Source organism: Bufo gargarizans, chromosome 5 (assembly GCF_014858855.1).
Source record: "Bufo gargarizans isolate SCDJY-AF-19 chromosome 5, ASM1485885v1, whole genome shotgun sequence".
NCBI classification, from domain to species: Eukaryota; Metazoa; Chordata; class Amphibia; order Anura; family Bufonidae; genus Bufo; species Bufo gargarizans.
Genome location: NC_058084.1, coordinates 110,178,576 through 110,205,865, shown reverse-complemented (window position 1 = coordinate 110,205,865; position 27,290 = coordinate 110,178,576). Strand labels below are relative to the sequence as shown.

General features: G+C 47.1%; 1 protein-coding gene across 4 annotated transcripts in view; it reads right to left on the bottom strand.

The window, feature by feature from the left end:
• The window catches only part of ASPH (aspartate beta-hydroxylase), a 222,058-nt gene extending 202,053 nt beyond the window's left edge, over positions 1–20,005 (bottom strand). For all 4 annotated transcript variants that reach the window (XM_044295090.1, XM_044295092.1, XM_044295093.1 and 1 more), the window contains exon 1: positions 19,827–20,005. In XM_044295090.1, the coding sequence (XP_044151025.1) occupies positions 19,827–19,860 (34 nt within the window). In that variant the 5' untranslated portion in view covers positions 19,861–20,005. The remainder of the gene's footprint in view (positions 1–19,826) is intronic.
• Between the last annotated feature and the right edge of the window lie 7,285 nt (positions 20,006–27,290).

Here is a 27,290-nt window from a genome sequence, read left to right as displayed (position 1 = left end):
CAAAAACAACATAGAAAAACGATCTACATAAACACTCCCATGTACAGCTTATCATAGGGTCCCGTCGCTACAGAAGAAGAGTATCCACCTTCCTTCTCTCCTCAGTAATTCCCGTTCTCTGTCGCCCCCTTGTGGTAGAGGTGGCACTACCTCCACTCCTGCAAACCTCAGGACTCTGCGATCACCGTGGGCCGCATTTATATGTTTTACAAGGCGGGGGACCTCTCTGCCAGTATTTAAGGTATTTAAACGTTCGCGAAACCTCTCAAAACATACTGTGAATGGTTTTACCGATATAGAATCTCCTAAAAATACAGGATATTACATACACCACAAACTTCGTTCAGCAAGTAATCAATGTGTTCACTCTGTGCCTCAAACCCCCAAAGAACACCACGTCCTACTGGGGGTTAAAGGCACAGAACGAACAATTTCCACAGAGTCTATTGCCCTTGGGCTGAGAGCTCGTCTAGCCACATAGTTGCCCCACGTACAGTGAAGCGACTCCGAACCAACCTGTCTTTCAGGGTATGACATTCCCGGTGTATTGCGGCAAACCCGCGCGATTAGGTACGCAATTGCAGTCAGTTTTGATTGTGATTGCATTCCGATGTTCAATTTTTATTGCGCGGGTGCAATGTGTTTTGCACCCGCGTGATAAAAAACCAACTGTGGTACCCAGACCCGAACTTCTTCACAGAAGTTCAGGTTTGGGTTCGGTGTTGTGTAGATGTTATTATTTTCCCTTATAACATGGTTAGAAGGGAAAATAATAGCATTCTGAATACAGAATGCTTAGAAGGTGATCAATTGAGGGTAAAAAAATAAATAAATAAAAATGAACTCACCTTCTCTTGATCGCGTAGTTCCCGGTCTCTTCTTTAATGATGAATTACCGGCTAGGACCTGTGGTGACGTCAGATCACATGCTCCAATCACATGGTCCATCACCGTGGCATCAGGTGGCAGCTAGAAAATTGTAACAGAGAATTGGTTGCCGTGGGCTTGCGGTAGCCCTCGGCAACCAACTCTCCCCCCTGTACGGATATGAGAACATCCAAGAACTCAAACCTATCACCTCCATATTTGTATGTGAACTTCATGTTCGTGGCATTTACGGTATTAAGATGTTCTACGAAATCCATGAATAGGACCTCCGTCCCTGACCACGCCATGAACACATCATCCACATACCTCAGGTATAACTTAATCTAAGGGAGGAAAGGGTTGGTTGTGGAGAAAATGTAACGATCCTCGAACCTTGCCAAAAATAAATTGGCAAAAAGGTACATGCGACAGGAGTCCGCATCGCCGTACCAGACTTAGGTATACCAGGAATCCCCAAAGACGAAGGCATTACTTTTCAACACCTGGCATAAGCCTTCTCTAAAATAATTCAGAAAGGCTTCACTTGTATCCGTATTTTTTTAGAATCGTAACTACGGCTTCTATACCTTCGTCCTAGGGGATCCAAGTATATAGGCTTTCCACGTCCAGGGACACCAACCGATACTCCCTCTGCCACACTGCCAGTTGAATAACAGTTGATAAAAAAAAAAAAATAGAACATGTCCTATTCTTGTCTGCAATTGTGGACAAGAAAAGGCATTTTTCTATGAGAGTGCCGGCGATGTGCAGTTCCGCAAAACACATACGGACGTGTGAATAGACCCTTATTTACAGAGGACCTGTCACCTCTACTGACATACTGGGGTCCATTCACACATCCGTATGTACTTTGCAGACCCGCAAATTGTGGATCCGCAAAACACGGACATCGGCATTGTGTGTTCCGCATTTTGCGGACCGCACATTGCTGGCACTGTCATAGAAAATGCCTTTTCTTGTCCGCAATTGCGGACAAGAATAGGACATGTTCTATTTTTTGCGGAACGGAATCCGGAAGTGCGGATGCGGACAGCACATTCCGGCCCCATTGAAAATGAGTGGGTCCGCACCTGTTCCGCAAAATTGCGGAACGGATGCGGACCCATTTTGCGGACGTGTGAATGGACCCTAACTACTCACATTCCCAATCAATAACCATTCTGGAGCATATTTGTGCATTGTCCTGTTCCTATATTAGGCTACATGTACACGACCATTGTGTGTTTTGCGGTCCGCAGACCGTGAATCCGCAAAACACGGATGGCATCAGTGTGCGTTCTGCAATTTGCAGAACGGCACGGACAGCCTTTAATATAACTGCCTATTCTTGTCCGCAAAGCACGGACAAGAATAGGACAGGTTATATTTTTTTAGCGGGGTCACGTAACGGAGCCACGGATGCAGACAGCACACGGAGTGCTATCCGCATCTTTTGCAGCCCCATTGAAATGAATGGGTCCGCATACGAGCCGCCAAAACTGTGGCTCGGATGCGGACCAAAAAAACGTAATGTGCATGAGGCCTTAGTCAGACCATAAAATTTACAAATAAGTTGTCAACTGGGCATTACCATTCCCCTTGTCCAAGGGGCACATCTTTGTGAAGTTTGCTACTGTCAGCACTAATTGGACAGTGTCAGACTGCGCAGGGACAAACCCCAACTGGTAACACCCAATTGGCAAGGGGTTATCAAGACCTCAGGAAGTGGCTGAGTCACGGTTCCTACATACCTGGTCCCGGCTCCATTGCCATCTCTGCAGCTCCAGCATCAACATCCCCTTGACGAGTACCACGTGACAACTGCAGCCAATCACTGGAGGCAGCGGTGACCGAGCTGCAGAGATGGCTGGGGAGCAGTGGAGTCAGTACCAGCAAGTATGAACCTCACCGCAGGTTGGCCACTCTTTGAGGCCTTTTTAAGTCTTGATTAACCCCTTTAATAAACATCCGGTAGGAATAACAGAGGGAAATCTCAACATGTACAAATACATGCCCCAGATCTGGCATTCCATGTACAGTACAACAGACACGTCAGGAGAGGCGACAGGTCCAGCAAATGCTCTGCAACCTGGGAAACAGGAGACTGGCCATGGATGTCACCCGAGGTTTCACTTATATAGCGTCACTATATTCCACACCCAATGGGGCTCACAATCTAAGTTCCCTATCAGTATGTCTTTGGAGCGATGGAGGACACCAGAGCACCCAGAGGAAACCCACAGAAACACGGGGAGAACATACAAACTCCATGCAGATGTTGTCCTTAGTCAGATTCGAACCTAGGACCCCAGCGCTGCAGGGCACCACCGTGCGGCCCATCTGTTGGCGGGAATCTACATATAGGGCTGTCTTCACACATGGAGAAAAAAAAAAAAAAAAAAAAAAATTATATATATATATATATATATATATATATATATATATATATATATATATATATATATATATATGTATATATATATATATATATATAAATCCACCAGAAAATCTGCATCATAAAGACTGTTATCCTATGGGAGATGAAGAGCGTCGTTTCCTGCCCTGTATGTTCTGCAGTATAAATAATGGTATGTTGCGGTATTTCTAAAGCAGAATGTCTCCATTCATTTCAATGGGGGGGCGGGGTAATCCATAGAGAAATCTGCAACAAAATACCCTTGCAACAGTCTGCCTGCGTATTTTCTGGTTGATTTTCCGCCAGCCTACGGCACTCGGCTATCTGCATTGGTTTAAAGAGGACCCATAATCCTGCGAAAGGTCCTCTTTAAGGCCTCATGCACACGACTGCTCACGTGTTTACAGTCCGTTAAACTGGACAAGAATAGGGCATGTTTTTTTTGCAGGTGCCGCGGAACGGACATACAGTGTGCTGTCCACATGCGACCGCCAAAAATGCAGACTGGACGCAGACAAAAACTATGGTCGTGTGCATGAGCCCAAACAGAAAATGATGCAGAAGGAGCACACGACCTGCTGATCTCTGGCGACTTCTGAGGGGAGAGACGGCACTGGTTTTAGACAAGTGTAATTGGTCTGTATTAATATTGTAAATCCGTGATCACAAGGACACGGGCCATGTACGGCAGGTGGTTACACAACCGTATTGTGTACAGTGAATTCCTTCCATCAGAAACCTGCCAAGACAGAACAACATTCTTTCTACTCCCAATATCCTACGGCACTGACAACCCTGCCCCGCTCGCACACTGCATGCTACGTCACGTGTGATACCGACTACAATTACACAGTGCATGCAGCAGATGCTTCACACAGCATTTCATCTTCACTATTTATGGTGTGATGAATGCAATGCAGCCAGACTGAGAACATTCAATGCCGCCATGTCCTGCCCTGATGCATCGGATGTTGCTGCATGCTGGCCAAACAAAGCGATAGTCTACTTTCACACTTGCAATTTTGCCTGACCCGGCAGGGCTCAACAAAAACGCTTCCGTTACTCATAATACAACCATCTGCATCCGTTATTAACAGATCCGGTTGTATTATCTTTAACATACCCAAGACGGATCCGTCATGAATTCCATTGAAAGTCAATGGGGGACGGATCCGTTTTCTATTGTGTCAGAGGACGGATCCGTCCCCATTGACTTGCATTGTGGGTCATGACGGATCAGTCTTGCTCCGCATCCCAGGACGGAAAGCAAACCACAGCATGCTGCAGTTTGTTCTCCGGTATGAGAATGGAACCGAATACATTTTGGAGCATTCCGTCCTGTTCAGTTACGTTTTGTCCCCATTGACAATGAATGGGGACAAAACGAAAGCATTTTTTCCGGTATTAAGACCCTATGGCAGATCTCAATACCGGAAAATAGAAACGTTAGTGTGAAAGTAGCCTAAAACTAGTATGGACGATTGATCATTTGCAATGGCTGATGATAATATGATTCGCCAGTCTATTTAATGTGAATGGCATGACTGGCAAAAGTTGCTGGAAAGGAATTTTTTTTTTTTTTTTTTTTAACTCATTCTCTGATCAACCAGTTTAGCCTCTGGCATCACTGGTAAGGATGAACCCATGTGTGGCAAAACCAACCTCACCACTGGGTTTTGGAGGGGCCTGGCTACCAGCCTCTTGCCCCAGGATTATGGGCCCTCTCATCAGCCAGGACTCCTTTGTTCACAAAGGACTTGTACTAACTTGAACCCCTGGTCTAATTCGTGCCATTTTGGGATGTTAAATGTCTATTGTAAAGGGTGGGACATTGTATACGTTGAGTAGTGAGGTCTGTTCCTTTGTCTCTCTGTGTGTATTGGCGATGTCCCTTTGTCCTGAGAGATAATTGAATTTCGTCTCGGTTGTCTCCAGGACAGAAGACATTGTGTATTCTCCTGCCTGTGATGATTACATCAACCCAGTGTGAGGTAATTGTATCATAGGCAGAGGGAAGAATTTTGTGTGGGAGTGTCTGAGTGCATTGTACGTGGTTATTGGCTGTTTTTACAAAACCCTGTGGGTGGTAACCTTGTTGGAAGAGGTGTATAAATCAATGCGTGTGTGTTCAAATAAAGAGTTCCTGTTTTTACCCTTTACCATGTTGAGGCTGGTGTTTGGGTAACTGATCGACACTGGGGGGGATTGCTATACGCTGAAGATTTGCTATACTCCCCTGGCATAACTACTAGCTCTTGTAAGAGCTGTTCCTGCTCTTTGGTTTTAGGAGAGGTTCACCCACTGGAGCCTGGAGCCTTGTCGTAGGTTCAGGGTGGGTAGGAGACGGTGAGACCTCAACCAAGCTTTGGCGGTTCGTGGGGTCTGCAGTGCGTACAGTGTCAAGTGGAATGCTTGGAGTCCTCGGGAAGCACTAGGAGCATCCATCGACGGAGGTACCCGGTCGGGGTGCTAGGAGATCCATTACATTACCCATGGATGACTGAAAGACTGCGGCACTACGGGTGATTATCTTATGTGTGCGGCCACAGTGGATTTCAAAGCGGCACCATATGAACTATCACGCCGTTCTCATTGAAAACAAAGGGAGGTGGAATACAGGTGGCTAGCACTCTGATTTCAGTGTTATATACACTTCGAAATCAGTGTTAAAAAAAATGACCCCGTATAGTACGGGGAAAGGGATGGTGGGGGGAAAAGACAAAAAAACAAACAAACATAAAAACAATACAACTATTCGTACAAGCACGTTTTGCATCCTTTCAATATACTCAAAATAAGAAGCCCGTACCTCCTTGTGAACTTGGTGCATCTTACCACATGGTCTTTTTGCCAAGTTTGGCATCTAAAATTAGTAAACCTTCGTAAATCTGTCGAACTGTATCCAGAATGCTCCTAGATTGTGTAATCGCATGCACATACGTAAAGCACGCAATGTAGCTAATCACTGCACCAAACTATAATTTACAAAAACCTAAATTAACATACGCTGAGCAGATTCCATTTAACGCCAATAATATGCTGTATTCACTTTCGATATAGTAGGAAGGACGGATCTAGTGTCCAGGATTTCTTGTGCCACACAAGGCAAATATATATATATATATATATATATATATATATATATATATATATATATATATATATATATATAATAAAAATAAAAAAAAGGCACCAATGACATAATTGTACTAAATTAAAAAAAATAAACACACAATAGCCTCATTTTACATATGCATTGTGAACTCCCGTAGCCAGTTCCAGCAGAGGAACAGACTGCCAGAGTCTGGCCGCACATCGCCGGATCCCCATTGACTACAATAGCATCAGACTGCCTTTTGGCATAAATGCTGGCTCTTGGCCGGACAAAAAGTCCATCTGGAAGCTGACGTTTATACCGTAAAGTGGTTGGGTCCACGTCGGATCCCATTGTAGTCAGTGGGGATCCGGCTATGCTGTATACAGCGAACTCCGGCAGTCTGTTCCTCTACCAGAAAAGTCAAAGCATATGTGAACTAAGGCTAAGGAAAAAAATAAAATGATCAATATCAATCCCATACTCCTCAATCCATGCATTGTTAACCAGCATATTCAGGTCAAAGACTCCAAAGATATTACAGATATCATGCAAAATACAAAAAGGGTGCAGAATTATAGCATCTACCAAGAGGCACACCAAGGCCACACAATTACCAGACTGGACTCTTCATCGTGAATGTGTCTTCTGGCTTGAAAACAACATCTGAATATGAGGAACAACATACATTGTAATAAAACATGATGGTACAGTCTTTAGTTATAGGGCCTCTGTCAAGGCAGTGCAGTACTCCAACACAGAGTATCAGAAATAGGGAGAATTTACCGAGATGCATTTCTCACACATATGAAGGCTTCAAAGTGTCCTGGAACCAGTGAGACAGTCAAGGTTTTAGCCTCTGCGCACCCTGTCCTCGCCCACCCCAAGGAATACAGTCTTGGAGACATTACTTGTGTTACTGGGTGCTGCCCACAGAGGGCAGTATACCTGTTCTGCACAGAGTAGGACAGTTTTTCTAAGTACATGGACAAGCAGGTGGACAGTCGTTGCTTTGTGATAGGAGGGGTGGGCAGGGCACTGTGGGCCCTAAATAGGCACTGGATTGAACAGTTAGGACTCATGCACACCACATCATGGGTCCAGGAAACATGACCTGTGTGTCGGCTGCATCTTTCAGACCTATGGATGATCCACTGACCTGAATTCAGTGCATCATAGCCATTTAAGCTGTGCCTACAAAGAGAAATATTCTAACATTATGACAAATTATCGGTGGTTTAAAACATATGTTACAAGTATCTGACTGACAGGGTGCATGTGTGACCTCCCATGACACATGGTTACTTCTCCTCTTGCTGATGCCTTATCTCTGCAGAGTCCTGAGATTCCCATTCCCTTTCTCTGGAGAGATTGTGTTTCACATGCTGGGCAACAAATTTCACTGTATTATGATTAGCCCGCCGGATCCGCCGATTTGGATGTAACTGAAAGCATTTGTGAGACGGATCCGGATGCGGATCAGTCTTAGAAATGCATTGCAAGAACGGATCCGTCTCTCCGCTTGTCATGCGGACAGACGGATCCGTCTTGTATTTTTTTTTTCAAATTTTTTCGGATCCGACACTAATACAGTCCTATGGGGAAAAATGCCGGATCCAGGCAAGTCTTCAGTTTTTTTCCGCCAGAGATAAAACCCTAGCATGCTACAGTTTTATCTTTTGCCTGATGAGTCAAAATGACTGAACTGAAGACATCCTGATGCATCGTGAACGGATTACTCTCCATTCAGAATGCATGGGGATATGCCTGATCAGTTATTTTCCGGTATAGAGCCCCTGTGACGGAACTCTATGCCTGGAGAAGAAAGACGCTACTGTGAAAGTACCCTTAGGGCTCTTTCACACTTGCGCTGTCCGGATCCGTTGTGTACTCCATTTGCCGGAATTACACGCCGGATCCGGAAAAACGCGTAAGAACGCATAATATTTTTCTTTACAGTATGGGGCGGGATCCGTACGACGTATTCGGAAAAAAAACGTTGCCGTTGGCTTCAGGATTTCCAGATCAGTCTCTTTTCGCGCCAGCCAAGCCCTTCCTACTTCCAGGCGCAGACGCAACTTCCGGATCCGTCGCTGCGTCGTAACAACTGAAGATGTTAGGACGGAACCGGATTAATGCCTTTCAATGGGCTATTATTCCGGATCCGTCGATGTGGCAAGTGTTCAGGATTTTTGACCTGAGCAAAAAGCGCAGCATGCTGCAGTATTTTCTCCGGCCAAAAAACTTTCCGGTCCTGAACTGAAGACATCCTGATGCATCCTGAATGGATTTCTCTCCATTCAGAATGCATGGGGATAATCCTGATCAGGATTTTTCCGGCATAGAGCCCCGACGACGGAACTCTATACCGGAAAAGAAAAGCGCAAGTGTGAAAGAGCCCTTAGCCTCTAATACCGATCAGTATGATAAGAATTCACCTGGAAGAGGTAGCATTACTTGAACCAGCATGACTCATACCACTGTCAGCTTCAACAAGTTCATGTACATGACAACCATGGGAACCTTAAAGTGAAACTATACCAATCGGATAATACACCCCGGCAAAGTTCCAGGTGTTAATCTTCTTTTAGGCCACTTTCACATCAGTGTTTTGGCATTCCAGTTTTGAGATCCCGCAGAGGTTCTCCGAGCCCAAACGGTTCTGTTTAGGGCCAATGTATTGTGATTGGGGAATGCTCCCTTCCAGTAGCTGCGGTTTTGTGTCCGTTCATCAAAAAGGAACAAACCGGATCAGTCACTAAAACAATGTAAGTCAGGGGTGCCGGATCTGCTTGTTTTTAGCAACGGATGGGGCTTGTTGCATTTTGATTTAACACAGCCGCGTCCTAACTGAACGGACGCATCCTGATGTGGTAAATCAAACAACCATTTTGATCCGGTTTTCAGATCCCCTGCTGGATCTCAAAACTGAAAACCAAAGCGCAGATGTGAAAGCAGAAAATCCGATGTCCCATTCATGTACTTACTATGCTGAATGCTGCAATCTTAGGCCAGACACACACCAGCGAGCTGACTGAGAAACTCGCAGCGTCAGTGCGAGGCCCCGTTCTGAACTTTGCTCCTGACAGGATCGCACAGCATTAGGTCTCATGCACATGGCCGTAGTTTTGCTCCGCATCCACATTTTTTGCGGATCAGATGCGGACCCATTCATCTCAATGGGGCTGCAAAAGATGCGGACAACACACCGTGTGCTGTCTGAATCCGTAAGTCTGCTCTGCTGCCCCGCAAAAATATAGAACAGGTCATCTTATTGTCTGTTTTGCGGATGGAGTGGAAACAGCGGCAGAAATCAGAGACTGACCCTCAGGTTTATGCTGTTTTGAAAGCGGCGGATCCTCCTGCAGTTCTAGTGCCATTCAGTGGGGCTGATCAACTTGCAAGCACCTACCAGGGTTCCCCGCAATATCTGCGCCAAAAAGGAACATGCACCTCCCTGATGCAGTTTGGAAATCCACAGAAAAATCATCGCGGCTGAATGAGTGGCAGTGCGGTTTCCGATTAACACCTGGCTGATTCCATGTGGTTTTCGGCACAGAAATCTGTGCACAAAGGCCTCATTAAACATGAACGTTGTTTTGGTCCGCGTCCGAGCCGTAGTTTTTGCGGCTTGGATGTGGACCCGTTCACTTCAATGGGGCCGCAAAAGATGCGGACATCACACCGTGCACTGTCCACATCCATTGCTCCGTTCCGTGGTCTGCAAAAAAAATATAACCTGTCCTATTCTTGTCCATTTTGCGGACAAGAATAGGAAGTTATATTAATGGCTGTCCATGCCGTTCCGCAAATTGCGGAACGCACATGGACGCCATCCGTGTTTTTCAAAACCGCAATTTGCGGAACGATCGTGTGCACCAGGCCAAAATCTGCTGTTCAAACATGCCCTCGGACAGCTGCGGTATTTTGTTTGTTTTTAAAAGGGGTTGTCCTTTGAACAGCATTAATCCCCACAGAATGGGGTTAAACTGCGAGTGGACACCTAACAAGTAGGTGCAGTCACGGAAAATAAGCCATGGCCGCATAAACAGCAGTGCAGTTTTGAGGCAGAATCTGCTCCAAATTCCGTAGGTGAGAAATTCCATGTGAACTAGCCCTACGGCTACCTCACACGAGTGTGTTCAGCCCAGAAAACAGGCGTCACATGAACGTGGTATTTCCCGGACTGAACGCTGCTCCTCTGAACTCACAGAATAGGGCATTAGGATGCTGTGAGTTTGGGTCACTAGAGCAGCGTTCAGTCTGGGAGATGCGGCAATCACACGGACAGCGTTATCCAGATCGAAAATGCTTGTGTGAAATTAGCTTATTAATGCATTTTACAATTGCTACAACCTGCACTTCGGATCCCAATTACCGTGACAAACATAAATCCACCATTTTCATTAAGGCCGTCCCCAGACAAAAAAAAATAAAATGAACAGGAAGACGACTGCAACACTATGCAGACATGTGGGGAAAGTAAAGGGAAACTCTAGGGAAAAAGCGGTACTCATCCTGTGACTCTCAGGCTGTTGTGAAACTGCAGCCCTCAGCATAAGGCCTCTTGCACACAAACGTATGTATTTTGCGGTCCACAAAAAACGGACCCGTAAAAATTACGGATGACATCCGTGTGCATTCTGTATTTTGTGGAACGGAACATCGGGCCCCTAATAGAACAGTCCTATCCTTGTCCGTAATGCGGACAATAATAGGACATGTTCTATTTTTTTGCGGAACGGAAACAAGGAGTACATTCCATGTTTTGCGGACCCATTGGAATGAATGGTTCCGTATACGGTCCGCAAAAAAACGGAACGGACACAGTATGAAAATACGGTCGTGTGCATGAGCCCTAAGGGCTTATGCACACAAGCGTGTGTGCCCTGTGCTAAGGACCGCAAATAGAGATCCACAATGGTCGGGCACCATCCGTGTGCTCGCGTTTGCGGATGTGGACCCGTTCATTTGAATGGGTCTGTGGTCCTCAACATATGTTCTGCACTGCCATTTTATTTTTATTTTTTTGCGGTGCGGAGGCACAGACCGAAACCACTACGAAGCTCTTCCGTGGGCTTCCGATCCGTGCTTCTGCTCCGCACCAATCCATATCTTGCAGATTGCAAACCCGTTCAAGTCAATGGTGCTCGTATATTGCGGACCCACTGTGAATGAGCCCTAAGTGTGAGCATGCTTGGCGTTGTAGTTTTGTCACAGCTGGGAAGGCACGAGTTGATCTCTGCTAACCATGAACGACATTTTCTCCATCCTGAGGCCACAAAAGGGTTAATAAAGCCCTTTTTATGTTATTCAAAGGAGGAATGTCCTATGTTCTTTTCCAGCTAAGATTCGGCTGATTCAGCTCTTGTACATGGGGACGTTTTGTGATGCACTGAACCACACATCACGATATTACTGCCACCTTAGTGAGCCCGGCTTTCATAAGAGCAAATTACTGGAGCATCGGTGGAACAAATTAGAAGTCTAATCAGGGGACGCTTTGTTTCAGAGTACAAAATCACATGAAAACGGATTTTCCAGTAATTATACTCATATGCCCTGTAACCCGCATCACCTAATGAAAGCTTCAAGCTCAATACTTACCCGAACCCCACTGCTCCGGTCGCTGGCTGCAGCAGTGCACCAGACCCCATCCATACCCCACCTTCTTCTCGGGGCACAGACATGGTCACCTGAGGCCAATGACTACCTTCAGCAGTGACATGCTGCTTCAGGGCACACCACCACTGAAGCCAGTGACTGGCTACTGCGGCACATCTACACCCAACCAGAAGAAAGAGAGGAACGAGAGCCAGCGTGCAGGATCAGAGAGGGAGTAGATAAGTATGGCTGTCAGTAAGCAATGCAGGCTACAGAGGGAAAATGAATATACACTCTAAGGCCTCATGCACACGACCGTTGTGTGCATCCGTGGCCGTTGTGCCGTTTTCCGTATTTTTTTTCGCGGACCCATTGACTTTCAATGGGTCCGTGGAAAAATCGGAAAATGCACCGTTTTGCAGCCGAGGCCGTGATCCGTGTATCCTGTCCGTCAAAAAAATAGGACCTGTCCTATTTTTTTGACGGACAACGGTTCACGGACCCATTCAAGTCAATGGGTCCGTGAAAGAACACGGATGCACACAAGATTGGCATCCGTGTCCGTGATCCAAGGCCGTAGGTTGCTTTCATACAGACGGATCCGAAGATCCGTCTGCATAAAAGCTTTTTCTGATCTAAGTTTTCACTTCGTGAAAACTCATTTCCGACAGTATATTCTAACACAGAAGCGTTCCCATGGTGATGGGGACGCTTCTAGTTAGAATACACTGCAAACTTTGCACAAGACTGCCCCCTGCTGCCTGGCACCACCCGATCTCTTACAGGGGGATATGATAGCACAATTAACCCCTTCAGGTGCGGCACCTAAAGGGGTTAATTGTACTATCATATTCCCCTGTAAGAGATCAGGGCTGCCAGGCAGCAGGGGGCAGACCCCCCCCTCCCCAGTTTTAATATCGTTGGTGGCACAGTGTGCGCCCACCATCGGCCCCCCCTTCCTCCCTCTATAGTTAAAAATCGTTGGTGGCACAGTGTGCGCCCACCATCGCCCCCCCCTTCCTCCCTCTATAGTTAAAAATCGTTGGTGGCACAGTGTGCGCCCACCATCGGCCCCCCCTCTCTCTATAGTAGTAACAACCATTGGTGGCAGTGTGCGGCCTCCCATCCCCCCCCCCCCCATCATTGGTGGCAGCGGAGTTCCGATCGGAGTCCCAGTTTAATCGCTGGGGCTCCGATCGGTAACCATGGAAACCAGGAAGCTACTGCAGCCCTGGTTGCCATGGTTACTTAGCAATAGTACAACAGTAGAAAATTCATACTTACCTGCTTGCTGCTGCGATGTCTGTGACCGGCCGGGAGCTCCTCCTACTGGTAAGTGACAGTTCTTTAGCAATGCGCCGCACAGACCTTTCACTTACCAGTAGGTGGAGCTCCCGGCCGGTCACAGACATCGCAGCAGCAAGCAGGTAAGTATGAATCTTCTACAATTGTACTATTGCTAAGTAACCATGGCAACCAGGGATGCAGTAGCTTCCTGCCACCAATGGTTGTTACTACTATAGAGAGAGGGGGGGCCGATGGTGGGCGCACACTGTGCCACCAACGATTTATTACAATAGAGGGAGGGAGGGGGGGGGCGATGTGGGGCGCACACTGTGCCACCAACGATTTATAACAATAGAGGGAGGAAGGGGGGGGCCCGATGGTGGGCGCACACTGTGCCACCAACGATATTCAAACTGGGGAGGGGCGGGGGGGGGTCTGCCCCCTGCTGCCTGGCAGCCCTGATCTCTCACAGGGGGATATGATAGTACAATTAACCCCTTCAGGTGCGGCACCTGAGGAGTTAATTGTGCTGATCACGGCCCCCTGTAAGAGATCGGGTGCTGCCAGGCAGCAGGGGGCAGTCATGTACACAGTTTTTCAGTATATTCTAACCTGAAGCGTCCCCATCACCATGGGAACGCCTCTGTGTTAGAATATACTGTCGGAAATGAGTTTCACGATGTAGCTCATATCCGACAGTATATTCTAACGTAGAGGCGTTCCCATGGTGATGGGGACGCTTCAAGTTATGTTCGGGTGTCCGCCTGGCCGTGCGGAGGCAAGCGGATCCGTCCAGACTTATAATGTAAGTCAATGGGGACGGATCCGTTTGAAGATGACACACTGTGGCTCAATTTTCAAACGGATCCGTCCCCCATTGACTTTCAATGTAAAGTCTGGACGGATCCGTCTGAGGCTATTTTCACACTTAGAAATGTTTTAACAATATAATGCAGACGGATCCGCTCTGAACGGAGCCACCGTCTGCATTATGAACACAAGTGTGAAAGTAAAGGGACTCCTGACTTTACATTGAAAGTCAATGGGGACGGATCCGTTTGCAATTGCACCATATTGTGTCAACGTCAAACGGATCCGTCCCCATTGACTTGCATTGTAATTCAGGACGGATCCGTTTGGCTCCGCACGGCCAGGCGGACGCCAAAACGACTTTTTTTTCATGTCCGTGGATCCTCCAAAAATCAAGGAAGACCCACGGACGAAAAAACGGTCACGGATCACGGACCCCGTTTTTGCGGACCGTGAAAAAAAACTGTCGTGTGCAGGAGGCCTTAAAGGGATAAAACACACGACCGTTGAATGTTTTGCAGTCCGCAAAACATGGAACATGGATACTGGCCGTGTGCATTGTACATTTTGCGGAACTTAACAGCTGGCCCTAACAGAACAGTCCTATCCTTGTCCGTAATGCGGACAATAACAGGACATGTTCTATTTTTTTTTAGTAATTTCCAGTTTTCTTTTGCGGCTCCACTGAAGTGGAGGGTTCGGCATACAGGCCGCAAAAAAACACGTGTACATGAGCACAAATACTGAAATTGCAACACAAAGAAGGACCAGCCGTAAGGTTAAGAAAATCGAGGAAGTAGCAGGTGACGCTAAGATCTGCAGATAATCACATTTTCAAGCATCTAGCGCTAATATTAGGCATGTGGGAGGGGCATAAAAACCAGATTAAAAGCAAAGTTTTTCTTAGGGCTCATGCACACAAACGTATTTTCTTTCCGTGTCTGTTCTGTTTTTTGGCGGACCGTATATAGAACCATTCATTTCAATGGTTCTGCAAAAAAAAAAAAAAAAAAAAAAAAACACGGAAGGTACTCCGTGTGCAATCCGTATGTCCGTTCCGCAAAAATATCCTATTATTGTTCGCATTACGGACAAGGATAGTACTGTTCTATTAGGGGCCAGCTGTTCTGTTCTGCAAAATACGGAATGCACACAGACACCATCCGTATTTTTTGCGGACCGCAAAATACACACGGTTGTGTGCATTAGGCCTAAGCCACATAAAACCTCAAAAATTGGACGCCTCCTGTTCATAGATGTGCCAGCCATCGTCACAAACTGAGAACGACAGAATCAGTGAACTGAGAGACCTTGGTTTATCACTGGGGCAGATCTCTTCACACCTAGGCTGAGATGTCAGCACTGATCAACGTTGTGTGTCCCGATGGTTGGAAGAACAACAATGAATTGCAATGACAGCAAGAGGTGCAGAGAGGCGAACCTCTGCACTGATGAATCATCCGATTAGAAGAATTGCGTGTAGTGATCCATTCTGTACTGCAAATGTAATTGGACGTCACATCCCAAGCCTAGGGCGGCAAACAGTGTCTACACAAACCATCAGATAGTGTTTATACGACACTGGACTACAAGCAAGACGTCCAGATATAGGTGGCCCATTGACCTGACTCACGCCACCGCTCTCAATCATGGTGAACAGCGAGACAGCAATGGAGGTCTATCCTCTTCAGCGATAAGTCCTGCTTTTGTCTTGAAAGCAGTAGTAGCTGGTGACTGGTCTGGAGACCACATGGGCAACATCATGAAGAGGCCTTCACAAGGGAACGTCACACTGATCCTAACCCCAGGATTATAGTGTGGAGTGGCATAATGTAATATCGCTGGACCTCTTTATTTCAGATACGCTAACAGCTCGGTGTTACATCGATTTGGTCATGGAACCAGCGGTACAGCATTCCTCCAAAGTGTCCCAGGAACTGTTTTTCCACAGGGCAACACCAGGTCAGGTCAGGTCAGGTGTTGCTTGTGCTTCTGTGAGAAGCTTGTGTGGCCGAAGGCCTCTTGCACACGACCGTATGTCTTTTGCTGTGTTTTCACGGAGCCGTTGTTCCGGTTTTTGTTTCCATTTTTATTCAGTTTTTCTGCAAAAAATCCCTGTATGGTTTCCTTATGCGATCCGTTTTTTGCGGATCACAAAACGGAACCATAAAATTTGCAATCATTATTGTAATGTACAGAATAACAGATATACGGAAATACAGAAACGGAATGCATATGGAGTACATTTCTTTTTTTTTTTTTTTAGCGGAACCATTGAAATGAATGGTTCCGCATTAGGACCGCAAACTGCAAAAACAGAACGGGAAAAAGAAAAAGTTTGTTTGCAAGAGGCCTAAACTTGATACCATTGCCGGCAGCGTCTCCGGACAGCGTCTGAGCACATCTGGGACATCATTGTTTGCCAATTGCAAAGTGAGCTGCCAGCAGAGGATCTTGATTTGCATGCTCAAGAGTACTCGGCGTGGCAGAATATTTCTCAGACAACCTGACTGATAGGATGCCAAGGCATGTAAATGCAGGTATTTCTGTACATGGCCCTAGGGCTGCAGCTATCTATTATTTTTTTAATCAAGTATTCTACCGATTAATCCAACGATTAGTCGAGTACTCTAATAAAAAAAATAATAATTTTCCTTTATAAAAACTCATCAGACCCCCAATGCCATCAGTCCTCAGCGCCATCAGGCTCCCCCCAGTGCCATCAGGCTCCCCCTCCTAGCCATCAGTCCCCAGAGCCCTTTTTCATGCACTGCACTGTCCTCCTGACGTCACACAGCATCAGGTCATAGTGCGTGCTTACGTGCACTACATCCTGACGATGTGTGTATGTTAGGATACAGCGGCGAGTAACGGCAAGCGCTTCACTAACGCTCCGTGGTCACATGGCACAAACGAATCCTCGATGCAAAAAATTTAGATCAAGGATTTTTTGCGTTGAGTTACTCGATTTAGCCGAGCAATCCTTTCAGCCCTCACCCTCAATACTGAATAAATGAAAATGTTTTTTATATTTTGCCTCTAGTTGTAGATCAATAACATGTCTATCCATCCTGTGATTCACGGCTTTTCCTTCTCGGTGCTGCAATGTTGGAGAGTGCAATTACTGGAAAGTGTCTTTAAAACCAATGCCTTCGTTGTCAAAGAGCCTACAGGCTATATTGGGTGCAAACGGCATTGCCCGCCATGGAATACTCTGCAGCAAGTTGTAGAACAATTGTGCAAAAAGCCGACGCACGTTCAACCGATGGAGATTTGGAGAAGATCAACTACGTAGCATAAACGTAACAAAGATCCACAGTGACCACTGCCCACGTCTTGTAAGGTGAAAAAGCATACATGGGGCAAACGAGGTATTGTAAATGAGAATGGATACATAGAAATAAAGCTTATATAGACATACATAAATATAAAACTAAGGGGGAGATTTGTTAAAGGGGTATTCCCATCTTAGACAATGGGGGCATATCGCTAGGATATGCCCCCCATTGTCTGATAGGTGTGGGTCCCAGCGCTGGGACCCGCACCTATATCGAGAACGGAGCGTGGAGCGCTGTGGCTGGAGGACCCCAGATTTCCCGGGGTCCGTGCGCCACCAAGCGCTAATCCCTGCCTCTCCCATAGAAGTGAATGGGAGCGCGCCGCGCATGCTCCCATTCATTTCTATGGGGCAGACGGCAATAGCCGAGCCAGCACTCAGCTATTTTCGGCGGCCCCATAGAAATGAATAGAGGGCGGCTGCGCATGCGCAGTGCGCTCTCCTTCACTTTCGGGGCTCCGTTCTCGATATAGGTGCGGGTCCCAGTGGTGGGACCCGCACTTATAAGACAATGGGGCATATCCTAGCGATGAGAAAACCCCTTTAAAACTGGTGGAAAAGCAATCTGGCTTAGGGTACTTTAACACTTGCGTAATTCTTTTCCGGCATTGAGTTCCGTCCTAGCAGCTCAATACCGGAAAAGAAATGATAGGTGCGGGTCTGACGAAACTGAGCCAAACGGATCCTGGCACACAATGTAAGTCAATGGGGACGGATCCATTTTCTATGACGAAATCTGGCACAATAGAAAACGGATCTGTCCTCCTTTGACTTTAAACGGATTTGTCACTAAATACATTGAAAGTCGATGGGGGACGGATCAGTTTTTATGCTAAAAAAACAAAAAAAAAACGGAAAAAAAAACATTGTTTTCAGTGCCGAATCAATTTTTTTCCCGTTTTTACGGGAACAGACACAAAACCGCAGCTTGCAACGGAAGACATCCTGATGCATCCGGAACTGATTTTTTTTCCATTGAGGACTAAACGGAAAAGTTTTTTTTTTTCCCGGTATTGGTATCCTCTGCCAGATATCAATACCGGGAAAAAAAACAACGCAAGTGTGAAGGAAGCCTTAGTTGCCCATAGCAACCAGATTCCTCCTTTCATTTTTCAGAGATCCCTTGGAAAATGAAAGGCGAAATCTGATTTCTATGGGCAACTAAGCCAGTTTGATGAATCTCCCCCGATAACTAAACGAGTCGAAGAGATCCATGGACAGATTTACATGCAAATGACAAGACAAGAAAATATCAGAGGCCATAAATGCAAACAGATAGCAAGTGGATGAGGGGTGAAGGTCCGATCTGTGAAGGCAGCAGAAGAACCTCCACGACCTTGTCCTCGTTAACGTTTAACCAGAAGGGATCCATCTCTGCCATTGCGATGCCACCCGCTCCGTGTCCTCAGTCACTGCAACATCTGGGTCACAGCTTAGTCCCCCCCAGCTCTACTACACAGCAGGGAGGTGCCAGATCCTAAACATCTGCTCTCCCCTCAACTCCTCCTCTGGAATCTCCTTAGACCCTCTCCCAGAGTGACACGTGAGCAGGGCCTCCCACCTGGAGACACAGCAGTCCCATTCATTCTTTACTTCCATGGACCACATTGTCCACGTCCTGCATTGGAGGCATCTGAGCTCCTGCCTTCTACAACAGCTCGGTACTAACAGGAGAGGCGGTTCCGCTCAGAAGCCCCCGGGTGAATTTGGACTACAGGTGGCCATATCTTCCTAGACATCAATACAGGCGCCAGAAGCTGGTTTCTATCAGGAGCGGCTGATGGGAGTTGTCCTGCCCCGACTTAATCAGTAATCTGGAGATCACGACGTGCAAATTCCAGATGCCCAATCACTTGGCAAGGCCGGTCCCTACCCCGGAAGACGATTCAGCTGCCATTCTGAATCAAGGCAAGGTGGTTATCTTGCCCTGATTACACGGTGACTTCTCGCACGCGCCTACTATGTTGGAGAGGCGCCAACAGGCAACTTTGCAAAGTGACTCATTCATTTTCATTGTGCAGAATAGTAGGCGCAACATGGCTGCAAGCGTGAACTAGTGAAAATGATGGCTAAATTAACCCAAATCTGCAGGCAAGTGGTGTGGTATATAGGTGATGGCATGCCCAGTACCCGTACCATATAATACTGATGCCACACTGCCGCATGTGTTCATATGGGTGGGAAATGAAGATCTTGGGTTGCAACAAAGTTGCATGAAGTAGCTTGCTGCAACTTTGTTGCAAGAACTGTCACCAAGTCCCCCCCTTACACATAGTAGAGTATTATACACATCAGCAGATAACTCATATCATACACTTCAATGGCAGCATCCATTCACACTGAACAGTAAATGGGGAGAACTACAAATCCCATAATGCCCTGGGGCAACACCAAGCACTGCACATACTGACCTCTTCTCACTGATTTGGCTTTCTTGGAAGGCATGCTTGTTCTGTGTAGGTATTAGAGGTAAATGGAAGCACAGCAAAGGTTTTTTTTTTCCAGTGACAGCAGCTTCAGCTCCCCAGCCCTGGCTTACAGAATGAACCGAGCAGCACGCTTCGTTACGTGACCACCCACCTCCCCTACCTCTCCGTCCCGTGGTACACGCCTAATTTCCTGATTGACAAGAGCCCTGCGCCAATAGCCATCCTGAGAGGGCGTGGTTTATCTAGTGGATACGCCCCCGGGAAGCGCACATTCACTAAGCCTTGACCCCATAAGAGCACAATAGTGGGCGTGGCTTGACCTAGTGCTGAGATTTCGCTTATGTGTTCCCGCTGCGTTCCAAGAGCGTTGAACGTGGCAACATGGAAGCCTCGGAGATCTCGCGAGATTTCATGGACGGAGACATTTCCCCGGCTAATGTGTCTGTGCTGTGGCTGCGGGCGATGCTGATCCTGCATAGCAGACACACACATATCTAGATCTCCAGGACTCCTGTGTCATCTCCGTACCTTACATTCACAGGACAGTGAAAAAACGGATAAGATGTCAGTATTTGGTAGCCATTTTGCATCAGTACGGGCATCCATTTTTTGGCAGTTTATTTCACCCATTAAAAAAATAGATGAAATTTATATATTTTTTTAAATCCCGACCCCTGCAGTGGCCACAGCACATAATAGGGCCCCCAGTATAGATAATGGCCCCCAAGTATATACGCTACTCACTAAAAGTTATAGTTGGCTTGTAGTGAAATTTCAGGATGAAAGTAAAATGCGCTCTGACCTTTAGGGCTCTTTCACACGAGTGGATCCTGTGCGGGTAATCCACTGCGTTAGGCTACTTTCACACTAGCGTTCGATCGGATCCGATCATATTAATGCAGACGGTGGCTCCATTCAGAACGGATCCGTCTGCATTATATTGGCAAAAAAAAGCTAAGTGTGAAATTAGCCTGTGCGGATCCGTCCAGACTTTTACATTGAAAGTCAATGGGGGACGGATCCGTTTGAAGATTGAGCCATATTGTGGCATCTTCAAACGGATCCGTCCCCATTGACTTCCATTATAAGTCTGGACGGATCCGCACGGCCAGGCAAGCAGCGTTCAGGTGTCCGCATCCATTCAGACTGCATCAGGGCTGGACGGAAGCGTTCGGGTCCGCTCGTGAGCCCCTTCAAACGGAACATTACAGGTGAACGTATAGGGGTTATCCGAGTTATTTTTTTGTTCTTTCTATGTTCCTAACTAGGCAAATGTAACAGCTTTCCAATTCACTCACTTTATCTCCAGTGGCTGGTTTCTCAGATTTGACTGAGGGTCACATGACCTGTGATGTCAGCTTCTCTCCCTGCTCTGATAAAGGTCGTTTACAAACATGGCCACGCCCCCCCTTCACTGCCGGGCTGTCTGTTCTCTCCTAGGATTTTTAACCCCTTCAGCTGCACAGACTGGGTAGCAACAGGCAGTGACAATTCTGGGCACAGGAGCTGACAGACTAAAGAGAGCATTGCACAAGAAGGTGTGTATTAGCAGTGTCATTATACAGGTGGGACTTGTAGTTCTACACATACAAGATGCTGCTGATTCTCACAGCACTCAGGGCAGCTCTTGTATCCACTCCCTTAGCAGTGTCATTATACAGCTGGGACTTGTAGTCCTCCACATACAACATGCTGCAGAGTCTCCCAGCAGGCAGACATGTCACTCAGGGCAGCTCTTGTATCCACTCCCTTAGCAGTGTCATTATACAGCTGGGACTTGTAGTCCTCCACATACAGCATGCTGCAGAGTCTCCCAGCAGGCAGACATGTCACTCAGGGAAGCTCTTGTATCTACTCCCTTAGCAGTGCAGGGGGAGGGGCAGAGATGTTTTTTATTGTAAGTAAAAAAAGGGCCAGAAGAGAATCAGGGAAATGAGGAAATAGATATTATAATTTTTTTGCATAAAAATTGCTTAGCTTAGGCTACTTTCACACTTGCGTTCGGGGCTCCGCTTGTGAGTTCCGTTTGAAGGCTCTCACAAGCGGCCCCGAACGGATCCATCCAGTCCTAATGCATTCTGAGTGGAGGCGGATCCGCTCAGAATGCATCAGTTTGGCACCGTTTGGCCTCCGCTTAGCAGGCGGACGTTCGGGTGTCCGCCTGGCCGTGCGGAGCCAAACGGATCCGTCCAGACTTACAATGTAAGTCAATGGGGACGGATCCGTTTTAAGTTGACACAATATGGCTCAATTTCAAACGGATCCGTCCCCCATTGACTTTCAATGTAAAGTCTGGACGCATCCGTCTGACTAACTTTCAGACTTAGAATTTTTTCTGAAATATAATGAAGACGGATCCATTCTGAACGGATCCCATCGTCTGTATTATAGGAGCGGATCCGTCTGTGCAGAAATCAGACGGATCCGCTCCGAACGCAAGTGTGAAAGTAGCCTTAGTTATATATTGCTGCCCATCAGATTTTCAGTTCTATATTTTTTTTTTCATAACTCGGACAACCCCTTTAATGTGACCTTCTCTAAACGTTTGAATGCACATGTCCAACTGTTCAGTGTTTCAGTACTTTTTGCACAACTTGCTGTTCTCTAACAAGGAGCTTAACAGCAAAATTCACAACAGATGTTTGATCCATCAATCGCCCAATAAATTTCCTGGTTCAATTAGAATTGCTATTTAAACAGTCCTCCTCATCATGTTCACATTTTGACATCATGAGACTAAGACGACACCTAACAATTGATCAAAAGTACCTCGCCATTGTGAGGCTTCAAGCAGAATGTTCTCAGATGGAAGTGGCCACTGAGCTTAGAGTGTCAGAGTGTCATCAGCAGGTTGCAACAGGGATACAGAGAGCTGGAAGAGTCACAGAAAGGCATAGAAGTAGACGTCCTTTGGCCACATCCCACACTGATGAATGCTTCATTGTGAGCACTGCCCTGCGGAACCGGATGATGAATGCTACACAACTCCAGGCACATTTAAGGGAGGTAAGAGGCACCTAAGTGTTATGTCAGATCACCGTTTACATCAGCGTGGTCTGCATGCTAGACGACCTGTAAGGGACCGTCTTGCAGGGACCAGTGGGCCTCAGTGCTGTTCACTGATGAAAGTTGATTCACGCTGAGCAGAAATGATGGCCGCCAACGATGTTAGAGACGTCAAAGAGAGCGCTATGCATCAACCTTTGGTGGTGATGGTACAGTCAGGGCAGGTGTGTTTAGTCAATACAGAACTGGAAATTTATTAAAGAACTACATACTGTATATTCTATGTAAACGGCAGGCGGCAGTCTAAGCGACAGGAGGACGTATATATGTGACTCTCCCTCCACTGGGGAATCCACGGTTCCTCCATAATGGACTGCCCCAATATGGCATCAAGCAGGACACAGTAACTATACACTATTTAATATCTACTTTATTTTGCATGATGTTAATTGTAATTTGTATCTTATAACGACCCCCTGACGAACCAGAAGTGGGGAAATGCGTCGGGGTAAAAATATAAAATTCTCAGGACATCATTGGTAACGAATTCCCACCGTACAGGGCTAGACAGGGAAGGCACGGGGACAGGGTGATCCCACCATCAGGGTTCATCCCTGGGCAGAGGATTATCATAGGGCGGGTACAGGGAAAGAACTATCCCGAATACCCAGATCTATATGCCTTGGGCAGAGGTGTTCTACCCTCCACCCAACCAGAAGCCTAAAAAGTCAATAACGCCACAGGAATTTGTTACGTATCTATCTAAATTAATATTTTTTTAGCTGGACAACACCTTGTCCTATTATTTGTTTTGGGCATCCAGTTATCAATGGGTGTTTATACTTATGCTTTTTTAAATTAAATCAATAAAAGCGAATTTTAAAAGGGTCCACTTTAGGTTAAGTACTCAATATAGAACTGCCCTACACTTTGTGGATGGTACAGTGACAAGCCCATACTACTTAAATAACATCATTAATCCAGTCATTGTGCCTCTGCATGAACAACGCAGGCCTAATTTCATCTTCATAGATGACAATGCGCCAGCTCATCGAGGTTGCATTGGGAATGGCTGCTGGAGACTGGGGTACCTCAAATGGAGTGGCCTGCACTTTCTCCAGACCTGAATCCCATTGAAAACCTATAGGAGTCGCCATGTAGAGGCTGGTAACTCTGTACCCCAGAGCCTCAATGACCTGAGGGTCGCCCTTCAAGAAGAGTGGGATGCAATGCCTCAGCAGACAATAAGTCAACTTGTGAACAGCATGAGACATCGTTGTCAAGGTGTAATTGATGCTCAAGGCCACATGACAAGTTATTAAGACACAGAAATTTTTGGGGTATACCCACCACTGTTGTTGGCTTTTGTTTCAATAACTTCTTTGAGATGAGGAAACCACTATTGCTGCTTCTACCTAAATGCTCTACTTTCATGATATAATATCACTGTATCGTGAACTTTTTACGTTTTTCATAAATTTCACCTGAAAGCCTAATATCCCTAACTTTTTGTGAGTAGTGTATATAATGTCCCCCAGTATAGATAATGGCCTCCATAGTTCCCACAAGTATATATAATAGACCCCATGGTGCCTCCCAGTATACCCGGGATTTGTGGCATACGCCACAATCATAACGAATCCAGGCTTGAATTTGTAATGAAGCATATTCCTGCATGCGACACTACTCACAGATTAGGATGGTCTTGCGAGGCCTGTCGGCCATCTTATTCTAGCCTCATCGGAAAGAATACATTTTAATATCGCTATACAGACAGTCTCTCAGTCACAGACGAAGAATATAATGAATGAATCAGATTTGTCTCTAGCAACATATAGTGAAACTAACCGAAAACACCCCAAAAGATCTGCTATTTTGGAGATGCCCTGACCCAGGCCTCTAGCCGTTACACTTTGCCCTTGGTGACATCGCTCAGATCCTTACACTTGCCTATTTTTCCTGCTTCCAACATACTGAACTATCCTCGATAGGTGATACGTGATCACCAGGGCCGCCACTGCTCACAAGGCTGAGGGTCTCCATTCCCTGTTCCTTCTTATTGCACAACCATAGTAAGAAAAAATGTCAGACTGGGGGGCCTAGGGCCCCCCCCCCCCCCACCAGTAAATTTCATTCTGGGGGCCCTTTATACAGCTACATGCAAATATTACCTGGCCCCTGTTTGCCAATTCCAGGGTGGAACGCACGCCGGAGCATATGGGGCGGACATATTCTGGGTTCCAGTTATGTAAGTGTTCACCTGTTGTGAATTAAGTGGAGCACCAGTATATAAATATATGGGTAGCTCATTCACACTATCCCCTTGAAGAAGCGTGATGCGAAACGTGCGTCGGGGTGTCTGATCCCTGGTCGGTAATATGTTTACTTATGTATCTCTGCTGCTTGTAGGTTTAGACTTTAATCAAACATGACTCCCTACCGCTTGATTGAAGGTGATGTTAGAGGTAATATGTGTTGCACTATGCACTTTATTATGTAATGTTACCGTATGGTAGAGCGGTTCAGAGATGTGGGATCTTATTGTTGTTAAACTGAGCCAACAGAGATTTCATATTATTACTACTGACGGTGTATTTTATGTGTTTGTCTATGTTTGTCATTTGATTCACCTCTTGGCATGTTCATCAGTGTACATGCAAAATAAGTTTCCACCCCCCAGCCATCTGAGTGTCAGCTGGCAAGGAAGAAAGCCCCAGGGGTCCAGGCTTCAAGGATGCCCCAGGTGGATAGACACCTCTTCCAGCAGCTAGGAGCCAGGCCCAGGTATCAGGAAGGATTTCTCAGTATGGGGTCTCAAACCTCCCCCAGTTCAATCAGATTAGCAGACATATTGGGGCCGGCGAGTTATAAGGAATTATGAATCGTCCATCCATCCCAGGCATAATTCGGTTATATTTTTGCGATCCTGGGGCAAAGCCAAACATTCACGTAGTCCTGGCTTTAGACTAGGGTGCCCGGGAGGGGAGATATAGTTATCTCTTCACAGAAACCAAATAACGGTACCATGCTTGGACTGTAGTTGTAGCCGGAACCCAGGTGGATCAATTGGGCCCGGAACCATCTTACTGCGATATTCTGGTCTGGGGCTATGAGCACTAAGGGGTTTTATGGGTAATTTGCTCCCAGCACCAGAGTAGGAGGGGTGGGCCCTACCCATAGGCGAGGAGGGGAGTGGCCGGCTACAGGTCATAAGCCCATGCAAGCCAGAGGGCGGTGTCTTTCTCTGAAGAAGGGTCACATCGTGTAATGTGTTTAGAGGGACCCAGGAACTCGCTGAGATCACGGCCCTTCATGTGGACTCCAGCAAAGAACACCTCACCACCAGGGGCGTAGCTAGAAATGACTGGGCCCCATAGCAAAAAAAATTATGGGCCCCCCTCCCGGATCTCCCACCCCCACATACCTATTGGACCTCCCACCCCTTCCAGAGCTCCCACCCAAACACCCCTCCAGGACCTCCCACCCCAACATCCCCCCCAAGTGTCGTCCACAGATCCCCCCTTTAAGTGTCGTCCACAGATTCCCCCCCCTTCAGTGTCGTCCACAGATCCCCCCTTTAGTGTTCTCCACAGATCCCCCCTTTAGTGTCGTCCACAGATCCCCCCTTTAGTGTCGTCCACAGATCCCCCCTTTAGTGTCGTCCACAGATCCCCCCTTTAGTGTCGTCCACAGATCCCCCCTTTAGTGTCGTCCACAGATCCCCCTTTAGTGTCGTCCACAGATCCCCCCTTTAGTGTCGTCCACAGATCCCCCCTTTAGTGTCGTCCACAGATCCCCCCTTTAGTGTCGTCCACAGATCCCCCCTTTAGTGTCGTCCACAGATCCCCCCTTTAGTGTCGTCCACAGATCCCCCTTTAGTGTCGTCCACAGATCCCCCTTTAGTGTCCTCCACAGATCCCCCCTTTAGTGTCCTCCACAGATCCCCCCTTCAGTGTCCTCCACAGATCCCCCCTTCAGTGTCCTCCACAGATCCCCCCTTCAGTGTCCTCCACAGATCCCCCCTTCAGTGTCCTCCACAGATCCCCCCTTCAGTGTCCTCCACAGATCCCCCCTTCAGTGTCCTCCACAGATCCCCCCTTCAGTGTCCTCCACAGATCCCCCCTTCAGTGTCCTCCACAGATCCCCCCTTCAGTGTCCTCCACAGATCCCCCCTTCAGTGTCCTCCACAGATCCCTCCTTCAGTGTCCTCCACAGATCCCCCCCCCCTTTCAGTGTCCTCCACAGATCCCCCCCAGTGTCCTCCACAGATCCCCCCTTCACTGGCCTACCTCATCTTCTGCTCGTGCAGCAGTGCGCCTCGGGCCCGCCTACTCCAGTCCTGACCTGACTACTCCTCTGCTTCCTTGGCTTCCCCCCCAGCCAGGCCCGAGCCGCGGACCGCCCAAGCCCCGCCCACTACAGCCGCGGCCCGCCCAAGCC